A 13233-nucleotide genomic window follows, 5' to 3' on the forward strand; every position below is an offset into this window, starting at 1 on the left:
TTGCCTTCCCTGTTCTTCCTTCTTGAATAAACAAATAAAATGAGCAAAGTAAACAAAACAGGGACTTAAGTAAAACAAACGTTAAAAAAATTTTAATTCATGAGCTACACTGCAGTACATATGTATATCTGAATGTGCATAGAAAAGAACTATCTGCAAAGGTACATATCAAATTGTTAACAGTTTCCCTTGGGGGTGTAAAATTGGGGTAGGGTAAGGAGAGTGCTCTTTAGTTTTAAATTTTACAAGGATAATTCACTACTTTTATAATAATCAAAACTATAATAGAAATTAAAAAAATAAAAATAGCAACAATAACTGAAACCCACACACACATTAGTTTTAAGAGCTACACTGGAGGTATATAGAGTATTAAATAACATGGCACACTTTTCCACTAATACTGGCGGTAAATATAATCAAAGAAACAACATCGGAGAAGCCATTTTTAGCAACATCCCAATTTTAAAAGTTCCTTGGGATAAAAGCCCTTAAACAGTGACCTTTCATGGTGGATATTAAAACTGAAAGCTGGGCTTACCTATTCCCGGAGGATCTGTAGGAAAACATGTCAATCTGAACATTTCAGACAAAAGAAAGTGCTTCACAGAAGTAACTTCGAATTCTAAAACAGTTAACCAAAGGCAGAAGTTAGGGGTATGAGAACTCTACCCAGCCCAGACCCAAAACTAAATCACTAGACTAGGGACTTTTACTTTATGCATTTGCTTATCTTTCTTTCAAATTCTCAATTGCTCTGCTTTCTATCTCAATGATTATAATCTAAGAATACTGCAATTCTAATCGGAAAAAATAAAATTACATCTTAATTTAGTTTGTTTATTCTTCCAGTTGAAGAACTCGAGAAACTTGAGACTAATGATTTTCCATTATTCATTTTTTTCCTCATAACTGTTTCTAGCTACTTAATGAACATTTTGGGAGATAATACTTATGAATTTTCATGAGTAGTACCTAAAGTTCTGTATTTGAGGAAATCTTTTTTTCTCATTCTACTTTTCTCTTTTATTGCAGTCATCAGAAATGACAAACTTTTTATTATGAACGTTTTTCTTCCAGCAAAGAGGATTCTTTAGGTTAATATTTAGGTTAAATATCCTCATCAAAGTCAGAACATCTGTAGCTGGAAGATTCCATGCTTTGTAAGCTACATAATTAAGAACTTAACCAATAAAAGTTTGCACCCCTGACACAGTGTTCCTGACCTAGATGTCAAAGATTTATGTACTGTTATTATTCTCACTGCATGAGTAATATGGGAAATTTGACAAAACTTAATCAGAACATTATTACAAATAGCAGAGATAAAGGGTATTACAATCATAATGGCCATGCCATTTTTACAACAGCTGGAATGTTGCTGTCTCTTAATGAATTATAGTATTTTAATGAAAAAGTAGAACAGCAAATGATTCATAATGTATATAAAGTATTTAACAAGATACCTGGTACACAATGAAGATTCACTCAAAACTGACCCTGTAATGAATGGATTAAAACAAAAATATAAGGACCCAACATTAAGAGAAGAGCTTTAAAACTGATCTCCTAGAGAATGTAGTTAAATGGAAAGTCGCAGCTCACAGAGAGCAGAAAGGAATTCTGCATTTTCTGGATCTATCTTTTGGGCCCTCTCATAATACTCAGCAGCTTGCCTCTTTTCTCCCTCCAGCTTGTAAACAAACCCTAGGGCACTTAAACTCTGCACGTCTGAAGCATTGTGACTAAGTCTCTTGGTGGCCAATTTCTTCAGAGCACTTGTCAGTTTGGTGCGTAGGGACGACCTGTCTTTGACCTTCAAGGCTTCTAAGTAATGGTGGATGGCAGTATTTTCTGATTTACGGTGAAACTCCTGAAAGCGGCCATAATGGTAGTGGATCTGATGTTTGTGGTCATCGGTTATGTTCTCCAGACGGAGGGCTTTCTGGAAAATGTCCTCAGCATTGCTATACTGGCCTCCCTCAGCATACATGTTAGCCAGGTCTGTGTAGGCAAATGCAAACATAGAGTCTCGTTCCACAGCTGCCTTGAAGTGAAATATAGCAGACGCGATCAGCCCGTCGACTTTCAGCTTATCTTTTCCTTTAGGCCTGTTGCGCGTGGCCTTCTTGATTTGGATCATTTGTGCCCTATGGCACAGTCCCATCTGGTGATGCAGGAAAGACGAGGTTGGCGTCACCTCCAGAGCCTTTGTCAGAAGTTCCAGAGCTTTGTCCCAGGAATTTTTCCTCCTGTAGAATTTGGCTGCGTAACGTAGGACATAAGGTTCAGAAGATATCTGGTCCAGGATTTCTTCAATATACTTTTCACCTTCAGCTTCTGCATGTACATCTTGAAGTTTCAGTGCCAGAAAAACCTTAATGTAGGTGTTATCTGGGTTCAGGGTAACAGCCTTCCTCAGAGGGCCCAGAGAAAAGCTCTTTACGGACCCTTCTCTGTCAGAATCATCCAGTCGATACACTGTAATGGCATAGCCAATGTTAAACTCTGGATTGTCCGGTTCCGCTTCCAGAGCCTTCTCAAAAGCTACTTTGGCCTTTTGGTAATACTTCCCCCCGAATTTCAGAAGTGCCCACCCTTTCTCACAGTCAATCTCAGGACACTCCATTTTGTGGTTAAAAGGACTGGACATTTTCTTGCAGACCTCGCCTACCTTGTCTGTATACTTCTGAGCTTCGTTAAGCTGGTCCATGTGGTAATACACCCAGGCGTAATTTCCCCACGTGACCAGACTCCGTACTTCTTCTTTGTCTGAGTGTTCCCGCTGGATTATTTCTTCTGCTTGTCCCAAGCACTCTAGGGCGTCTTTATTTTGCCCTTTTAGGTGTTTCACATAGGCCAATAAGTTATAAAGAGTGAGTCTGGATTTTGTGGTAAGAAATTCAAGCTGCTGCCCTATTGTATCTTCCACTTCAAACAGATCAATGTCTTCCTTAAGTAAATTCCATGTAAAGTGACATTCTAGCTCCAGCAGAATGGCCTTCAAGGAGTCCTTAGGAATCTCACTGTCAAAGATAAAATCCTTTTTAATTTTTGAATAAAGGAAACAATTTTAAAATGTTAAATACTGTTCTTTGCTTAATAACCAATTTTATCTTTTAGCTGATCTTATAGTTAAAGCATAGGCTCCTATAACTTCACACTAATTTCCTGTGTACAGTTATGTCCTAATACATTTCATTAAATTCCCATTATTTATTGCAAACTTCTAGGGATGACAGCATTTTCTATGTTACATGGTGTCTACTTCCTTTTGGCAGTCCCTATCCCACAAGGACCACCTATTTTAGAGAGGGGAATTTAGATGTTTTATTTACTACCCTCAAAAATTAAGAACAATAAATATATATATAACCAATAATTATAAAAGTATTATTTCTGTATTATGAGTAGTGAAGGGAGACAAAAAGAGGATGAGAAATAAGAAAAAGAAGTACATGGAAGGAGACAGAGAAACCACACAAATATATCATTTATGAAGAAAAAGGGAGAGAGGGAGAGAAGGAGGGAGGGAGGAAGGAAGGAAAGGAATGAAGGGAGGGGAGCCTACAGAGAGAAAAGGCACAGAAAAGAACAGGCATACCAAGAGATGGGGAAAAGCATAAGTTTGAGAGAGATTAAAAGAGTATAATGGATTTAGAAAAAGTTGGGGAAAACACAAAACTTAAGTTTTCATGTAAGTACCACATCCTTCTGACCTCTTAGGGTTGCAGACAACAATAAAGGCTGACAGCTATTATTAACTTATCGTTTCCTTTAACATTCAAATACTTCTTGTGCAAGGCACACTGTAATCTCTGCAAGGCCCACTAGAAACACTGCCTCTGAGCTAGGAAGACAAAGGGGGAAGGAAGAGATTGGAAATATTTATTACCGAGAGCCTTTTCTGTGCAAGATCTTCTGAACAACCTGGGGATGTAACTGTGAACAAGACACAGCCCCTGCTTATAGAGTTTATATTATAAGTAACAGTCAATTGCAACTCAGCATTTCGATTAAGTTCCATGGACGTGATCCAGAAAGGGTACATAGTCTAGTGATGTGGCCACCTGTGGTTTTTACTTGGGGAGGACCCTTCTTTTGGTTTTCCTCTGTGGAACCACCTCTCACCCTACTCTCAGTCCATGTGATTTGAGAGAGGTGTCCACCCTTCACTTCAGTCTGTGGGAAGGCACATACTCTAGCCATTTCTTGGTCACAGTGATTTATTTAAAGAATGGTCAATTAAAATATAACTTTGCTAAAATGGGACTTCACTGAAACGATCTCTCTTCCTTCTAAATATTTTTAACTGGTAAAATATAAGTTTGGAGTGGCCATCTTTCCAAACTCTTGGGAAGAGACTGCCTGGGAAAGAATCTAACAAGAGGACAGCAGAGCTTAGACAGGAAAAAAGACAGACAGCTAATGATACTGACTAAATAACCAGATTCAGTCTTGCCAGGATCGCCTTATCTACCCATGAATTTCTACTTACTTAGGCAAATAATCTCTCTCTCTCTTCTTGCTTAAGCCAGTTTGAACTGGGTTTCTACTGTGCGCAACTGACAAAGTCCTCATTAATACATCTAGTTTTATTTGTTTGGCTGATAGTGATGATGAGGCAATAAGAAAAGTTTTTCTAAATCTACTAGTGGTGAAAATTAAAGGTCATAAGAAACGTATAAAACATTACTTAGGGTTTGTTTCAACAAGGGAAATGCTCTAATTATGGGATGAACCGCGTATAGTGTGTATGTGTATTTCCTTTTGTGCTGCACACAGGGCCTCCCTTTGTATGTACAACGTAAATGTATTTATACAAATGTTTAGGGGAACTCTAGTAATATTTCCATGAACGAACATTTACTGATCACCTCGTGCATGTGAGGCAGTATTCTAGTTGTAGTGGATATAGTAATGAACAAGATAGAAAAGGTCCTTTCTTCATGGTAATTCCATTCTGGGGGAATAAAAGGTATTTACAGAAAATAAACATGTATACAAATCAATGAACAACATAATTCCAGATAGTAATAAGTGAGAAATGAGATTACATGCTGGGGGCGCGGTACTTTAGTTATAATTGTCAAGGAACAGCCCTTCTAAAAAAGGGCAACTAAAGTAAGATCTCAACAATGCAAAGGAGGCTGTCATAAAAGATCTGAGGGCAGAACAGTCTAAGCCAGTTCTTCTCAACTAGGGTGATCTTGCCTCCCAGAGGACTTTTGGTCATGTGTGGAGACTATTTTGATTGTCACCACAGAAGGAATGGTTACTAGCATCTACAGGATCAAGGCCAGGAATACTGCTAAATAACCCTATAATACACAGGTCAACCCCAGCAACCAAGAAAAATCCAGTCCAAAATGTCAACAATACTGAGGCTAGAAACCCTGGTTTGGGCTGAGGTACCAACGAGTGCAAAGGCCCTGATGTGGAAGCAAATTTGAAGTGTTCGGGGGGCAGAAAAAAGTGTGGCTGAAGCATAAACAAAAAGGAGAGTTTCAGGAGATAAGGAGGAAGTAGTAGGCAGGGACAGACTATTTAAATTTCATTCTAATTGCAATGGGAAACCATTGGAGAAAAATTTTTAAGTAGGGAAATGAAATTTGATTTAGGCTTTAAAAGATCGCTCTGGATGCTCTGTGGAAAATGGACAATAAAGGGTTGAGAGAGGAAGTTGGGAAACTAGTGGGAAAGCTATTTATTCAACATTTATTGAGAACCTACTATATGCAGGGCACTGTTCTAAGTGTTGGCAAAAGAGCAGTGAACAAAACGGAAGAAAATGTCCTCACTTGGACAGTTTACATCTTCTAACAAGGGGTGGTGGGGTGTGCCATAAAAAGACCAAAAAACAAACAAAAATATAGAGTACATGAGATAGTAGTAAATGTAAAGGCGAAAAATGAAGCAGGAGAGGGAAATGGCAGGCAGTTAAAACTGACGCAGCATGGCCAGAGCATATCTCCCTGAGAGACATGAAAGCAGCTGTTGAAGGAATCTGGGGAGAGATGATGTAAGCTTACACCTGGGTTGTAGCAGTGGGTTAGTGTGGACTGGATGGTTCTATTTGGGGGGCAGAGCTGACAGGTCTTTCTGATGGACTGGGTGTGGGGAGGGCCGTGGCGGGAAGAGGGAAGCAAGGACGATTCCTATGCTTTTGACGTCAGGAGCTGCATGGCTAAGTCAAAGACGACTATTGGACATGTTGATTCTGGGATGTCTATTAAACAGTCAAGTGAAAACGACAAGAATGAAGCTGGATGTTGATGAAGAAAATTCTGGAGATGAGGAGGAGGGAAGCTGGAACTCGGGACATAAAACTTAAAAGTCATGGGCATGCAGATGAACTTTAAAACCACGAGATCTAGAATGAAATTACCTTAGGAGTGAGCACAGACAGAGAAGAAGGTCAAACACTAAGCTGTCAAGCAGAGTAGAAGGACCGGGAAAGAATCATCAGTGAGGGAGCAGGAAGTTCAAGAAACTTGGTGTCATGAAAGCCTAAGAAGAAAGATTTACTTCAAGACGGAAAGATGCATATTCAATGGGTAAAATGACTCAAGAGGTTAGAACAGAAGAGATCACTTTTTCTGGCAGGAGTAAAGTTGTGGGGAACCTAGGGAAGGGTTTTAATAGAAGGGTCAGGATGAAAGCATTACTGGTGTGGGGTGAGGGAATAATGAGAGGTGACAAAGCGGATATGGGGAATACAGGCCACTCTTAACAAGGAATTTTACTGTGAAGGGAGTAGAGCAATAGAGTTCCAGCCAGAGGGAGGCTGGGGGAATTGTCCTAAAAACGTTATCGTGATATTTTTAATGACTTAATGATATACCAACGGGAACGATCTAGTATTAAGGGAGAATATAATGCTCCTGGGAGAGAGGGGGGATAATTGCAAGAAAGGTGGAATATAAAGTAGAAGCAAAGCTTCTTACTGTTAATACTCGAATCTTTATCTCCAGACCCAACTCCTAACCATGGCTGCTATGCTCTCCATCGTCCGGCCCATGTCTACTTCTCTGGCCTCATGCATGCACTCCAGCCATACTGGCCTTTAAAAAATCTTTATTGTTTATTATTTCTTATGCCAACTATGTACCTACCTCAGGGCAGCTGTACCTTCTTTTTATTCCCTTCTTCTGTGAACTTTTCCTAAGAGAATTCTAGGGCTTATTTATTCTCATAATTCTGGCCTTTGGCTCAAATCTCAGCTCTCTGAAGACCCCCTGCCGCCCACCACAGATAAAGCTTCACCCCACCATGCCAGTCATCCTAAAGTCTGGTCTATCACATTTCCCTGTTCTTCAAAGCACTGATATCAATATTCACTGGGGGTTGAAAAGGAGGGAAGAGTACTTTAATCACATATCAGATTAAACTGAATTGGGCTGAGCCTTTAGGAACTGGAAAGAGGCTATCCTAGTAGCCAAGTGACAAAAAAATTATAGAGAACTGGATTTATTGCACAATTAGTAGTACTCATTAGAAAAATAAAGCTATTTCATATTTATAATCTAATGTACTATTCAGCAAAATGTCTTCCAGTTTTTATAAATACTAAATGTAAACATTAATAGTTGCCTTTACATTATATTTAGTAGACATTTAAACTAGCTTATTGTTAATTTCAGTTATATAATTTTTTCATATTTATTCTCTTTCTCTGTTTGTGTATATAAATACACACATACCATATAGATAGATCCCACATATTAGTGACTGCAGGTTCTAGACTAGAGGTTTCCAATAGAACTTCCTGCCATGATGAAAATGTTCTACAACATGGTAGACACTAGTAACACATGGTCACTGATCTCTTGAAATGCAGTTAGTATAATGAAGAAACTCAATTTTTAGTTCTATTTCTTGAATTAACTTTCATAGTCACATAAGACTGGTGGCTACTATATGAGACAGAGACACTGGGCCTTAATGGTTAAAAAGGCCTCAAGCCCAACAGGTCAGAGCTCTCATTTAATTTGAAATTTCTCTTGTTTTATTCAAGGCGAAGAGGTAAATTAAATGGCAAACAAGGATATATTTGAAAAACAACTTTATGCTTATAACCCGGGATCACTACAAATTTAAGAGTATAAAAATACACTATTTATAATATACTGTCTAGAATCATGAGTACTCAAAAAAATAAAAAAATGTAAATAACTAAAGCCACCTTTCATTGATGGTTTGCTACATGCCAGGCAGTGTGCCAACCACTTTTTATAAATTAATTTTATTTTTATAAAAATCTTTTATTACTTTCAGTATTTTATGGACGAGGACTAGCAAGTAGAGTTTAAATAATGTGTCTAAGGTTACACAGTTATAAAATGGATGATTCAAAAGCTATGCCTTTCAACCATTATAGTGTACTACCTAATATACAAATTGGAGGGTTGGGGGTTTTTTTTCAGAATGGTTTGCTTCAAAACATAGAATATATCTAATGTATGTAAAATTCACTTTGCCTCAGGAAGGCCCAAAGAGAAAACAGGAAGGGATTTTAGAGTGGCTTAAAGAGCAGGTAAGAGGTTTGTGTGACTGACCATTAGAAAAAACATACCAGACATTTAAAGGCCTCATGTTAAGAGAACAATTTCATATAAGAGCCCTGAAAGTCACAGCATTCTACTTTGTTGGAAGTGTTTTGAGATGGAGCTACTTCTCGGCAGGATGTGCTTCACAGTGTTTCAAATAGGGAGTGGCAGAGGGAGATATTTATTTAGGGATAATAAGTGAGTCAAACAAGAGCTGGGAAAAGAGTATGTTAAAAGTAATCCAAAGGAAGTGCAAAAAATCTTAGCTAACAAAGATATAGTTATCATTATTATTAAGATAAGTGAACTAAAATACTTTTCCCCACAATCCAATTAGACTTTCTGTTGCATATGCTGATGCTCTTCCAAATTATTCTATCTCTAATCTCTCCCCTGAATTCCAGGCTTATCTAATTCTTTAGTTCACATATACAATTAATTAGAAGTCCAAATGGCATCTCAAATAAACATAGCCAATACAGAAATTTGGATCCCTTGAGTCTGTTCCCCTCTCAGTCTTCCCCACCTTGTTGGGCACCTTTTAGTTCCACAGGTCAAATAACTTGAATAATCTTTGATTCCTCGTCTCTCAACCCTACATCCAAATCCGCCCACTCTTCTCCATTTCCAGTGCTGTTTACCTAGTCTAAACCACAATTAACTCCCCTCTGAGCTGGGGCAAAAATCTGGTCTCTCTGCTTGGTCTCCATATAGTACTAGTAAACTTTTGAAAATATAAACTAGATGACGTCAGTCTTAAAATCTCCAATGGCTTCCAGACACCCTTAGAGATTCTCATCCAGGCACGTACTGCAAGGCCCTATCTACCCATCCAACCTTCTCTCCTACTACTCTCCCTCCTCATGCGCTGTTTTAGACATACTGACCTTCCTATTGTGAACATATCAAGTTCCAGGGCTTTTACAAAATCTGTTTGGAATGTTCTGGTCCTATGTCTTTGAGTGACTCTCTCTTTCCCATAGCTCAGCTCAAATATTCCCCATTTGAGAGGCTGCCCGAAGCAGAGCTATCTACAATAGCCTTCTCCATTCTAGATCCCTCCTTGGTCATTACACTATTTATTTTCCTTATAGCTCTTGCTACTTTCTGAGTTATGCTGATTATTTACTCACTTACCTATTTGTCTACTTCCCCCATGCAAATGTAAGCCCCATGAGAATAGACATTATTCTGACTTTTTCAACTGTGTCCCTAGCATTATTATTCCAGGCGTATAATAGAAGCTCAAGAAATAAATATTTGTTGAATGAATGAATGAAGTTACATACTGGCAGAGATGTAGGCTTAGCACGAAAGCACCTGAATTTCAGATGAAGGAATTCTTGATAGTTTTTCCCTTCCTGCTAATGGCCCCACTTCTCCCCACTTCAGTCTTCCCTCTCCTACCTTTTAATCTTGGCATGCTCTCTGTCTGGTTCCATGTTTGGATTTTGAAAATAGGTTTTAAACTGTTTCCTATGGTTCTCACCGGGAAACCTGGTATGATTCCCCCTTGGTACTTGGTCCTCTTCTTGCTGTAACTGCACCAAAATCATAGGCTAGACTTGCCATGCCCTTACCAGCCTGCCTAGATCCACCACAGAGTAAAATGAACACTGCACTGCCTCTGCTCTGTGGGTTTCTACCAGCCCAGCCCAGAGACCGTGAGGAGGGCTGCCTGGGGTATTATGATAGTGGATGTGAGGGCATTCATTCAGCCACTTAAGTGTTCTGCCCACTGGCTGGTCATGAGAAGTTTTACTTTTTAAGCTGTCTACTTAATTTTTTAACTTGTTCTCTGGAAAGCTGGCAGAGACAGGCTATTACACCTAAAGAAGCAAAATTTATCTATCCGTAATTTTCCCCCCAGGAAGATGCAGTCTTTCATTGTCCGTGGGAGAGTTTCCAATGGGGTCCACCCCTCTCACCACACCCTACATATATACGTATATGGTGCACTTCGCTTTCCCTCCTTGTTTCTTCAGGCCCTTCTTAATTCCTCCCTCCCTTCTTACAAACGTTACAGGTTAGGGGCTTGTTATTATTAGTCAAATACGGTTTGCTAAGCAATTAACCCTAAGAGATGGATGCCATTAATTTTTTACAGCTAAGAAAGATATTCACCGAGTTTCAAAAACTCTTGCCTTGGATCACCCAACTAGTAGAACAAAGGGTTATCTGTTTCAAGAGCTCAAGATCTTAACCTCTCATTCCTCAACTTAATAAATGCAAACGGTTCAGTAACCACGCCCTGGGATACCAAAGAGGGTGAGAAAAAGTCACCATCGCCATAAATTAGTAAAGGAGACGGATAAAGAAATCCTCACAAAATAGCGGATTGGGTGGAACAGTAAAAACCTGTACGTGGATCAAAGGTGGCTCACAGAAAGGGAAGAACTCAGACCCAAAAATCAGAAAGGCAAAATGGCAGTAGGGGACAAACGTGCAGCCTGGAGCTGCGGCCAAACTGCATCTGCCCAAATGAGGGAATGGCAGCTGCAGTCCTGGGGAGCGCAGGAAGGCGACGGGCCTACCGAGACCCGTGCCACGTAGACACTCCGCGGAACGGCCCTCGGCCCTCAGTCACCGAGCTCGGTCACCGCTGCAGCCGCAGGAAGAGGACAAGCCTCCGGGGCGTGTCGCCCACACACATTGCCCGACCGGGCCACTTGGACACCCTCCTCGATAGGCCTGATTTCACACGCCCAGGACCTGGGCAGAGCACCTGGGGAGCGTCCCAAGCCAGCTGCCTGGCTGCTCGGAGCGTGGGGCTCGGCCTCTACACGGGGGCGCAGCGCTGCGTTGGAATCGGAATAAAAGAAACACACTGGTTTGAAACAAAGGCCTACGCCGAGTTTGGGTGGAGAAGCGGGAAAAGCCTTTACCTCATGGTGGCTGGGCTGCGCGACTCGTCCTGGCAGGCGGCAGTCCCCTCGGGTTTGTCCCCAGGACCGGGCTGCTGCGCTGCAGAGCCTGTGCGCGTACGACGGGCCGCTGATGGGCGGTGGTGCTTCCCACGAGGACAGCGAGGCGCGCGTCTGCGGCGGCGGGTCGTGCCAGGGCGTTGGTCTTTGTTAAAGGCAGGACTGGAGAGGGGAAGGAAACTAGAAAGGGAATGTGATACCGACTAGGCGGAGTCCAGCTCCAGGAAACGGAAACTTGCTGGAAGGGCGGAGCGCGGACCCCCCGCCCCCCGCCCACTCTGGTCCGGGAGCTGGACGTACAGGCCGCAGGGAGATCTCTGCAGACCATTGGGTCGTTTGGGTTGGATTTGCAGCTGGGCCTCTGGACCTTGGTTTCTTCAGGTCCCTGTGCCACTCGATTAACCTTTTTCTAAAAAAACTTAAAACGACAGGAGATTGTTCATTGTTATTTTTGTTGTAAGAGTGGCAGTGATACTTTCTCCAGCTTTGTGCATCCTAAGCTGAAACTGAAGTATGTGCCTGCAACATTGCAATGGTGTGCAACTGTGCCATTATTTTCATTGAGTAAATAAAATTTTGGGTCAAAATGTGTATATATTTAAAATTTTTGTAGGTACTGCCAAATAGCTTTGTAGAAAGGTTTATATACCCTCACTCACAATTGTATGGGGTTCGCCTTCCCTGTCCTTGCCTCAAGTGCTTCCTGTAATAGGTCCAGTAAAGATGCAGGTGATATTAACAATCTAAGCAGAAAATGCTGAAAATCCATACCCTAAAACTTTTGTCCCCTTCGACTTCAATCATTCATTTAATAAATGCTATTGAAAAAACTGCTAAGAGCCACACATTGTTCAGGCACTGCTGATAACAGCAATGCATTAAAAAGTGTAGGGATCTACCTTCGTGTAGTTAGTTTCCACTGTGCGAAATGAAGATAAAGACCAAATAGCATTGTATGTCAGCTGGATCTATGGCAAATAAAGCATAAAGAGGGTAGGCGTTCCAAGTATTTTGCTGCTCTTCCCATGTGGGTGACGGAAGGTTTCACGGCCAGTTGAGCAAATGAGTGGTAAATGAGTGGATGTGGGGCTGGGAAAGTGTGCACCAGGCAGGAAAAGCAGTAAGCACAAAAGCCTGGAGGTAGGAGCACGGCTGGCCCACACACATAGTGTGCTTGGAGTGGAGAGAGCAGGGGAAAGTTGTAAGACATGAGGCCAGAGAGGCAATGTGTGTGTAGTGGCTTGTAGGCTATTGTAATATTTGTCATTCAGTAGGAAACCACATTTAGAAAAGCTACTGAATGGTTTCAGTAGAAAAATAAAGCCAGAATATTCTTAACAAGGATGTGGAAAAATTTGATAGAGCTCCAATTTTTGAAAAAATTTCCAGTGTCTTTATCATGTTTTTTCTTCCTTGTTCCCACTTCTTCCCTTTCCTTTCTCTCAGCTATATGTGGGACAAGAGATCGTCTCTACTTATTAAGGTTCAAATGGATAACAAGTAATCAATGGTAAAAATCAAAGGAAAAAAAACCTCCTAGTTATCTACTTATATGTTTTAGAAAACCAAATTCATTAAGACAAAAGCCATCTATAAAAAATTTAAAGAAATATACATTTTCAGGATTGAAAAGAAACAAGAGATCTGACTGTTGAATGGGTGCTGAACATGCTGGAACTATTAGCTTGAATTTGACTATCAAGTCTTTTTTCTTCCCAGACTTTTAGATTGGGTGGATTCTTAAGCAAATCAATAGTATA

At 40.6% G+C, this 13233-nt stretch overlaps 1 protein-coding gene across 1 annotated transcript; it reads right to left on the reverse strand.

Annotated features, from left to right (window-relative positions):
- Positions 1-1523: 1523 nt before the first annotated feature.
- On the reverse strand, positions 1524-11677 carry IFIT5 (interferon induced protein with tetratricopeptide repeats 5). The gene is made up of 2 exons (XM_090277992.1): positions 11435-11677; positions 1524-3026 (listed from the first exon to the last, which is right to left on the reverse strand). The coding sequence occupies exons 1-2, from the start codon at positions 11437-11439 to the stop codon at positions 1583-1585; spliced, it is 1449 nt and encodes a 482-aa protein (XP_090134118.1). The 5' UTR covers positions 11440-11677; the 3' UTR covers positions 1524-1582.
- Between the last annotated feature and the right edge of the window lie 1556 nt (positions 11678-13233).

Source organism: Furipterus horrens, unplaced genomic scaffold, assembly GCF_987537825.1.
Source record: "Furipterus horrens unplaced genomic scaffold, mFurHor1.1.pri manual_scaffold_5, whole genome shotgun sequence".
NCBI lineage: Eukaryota > Metazoa > Chordata > Mammalia > Chiroptera > Furipteridae > Furipterus > Furipterus horrens.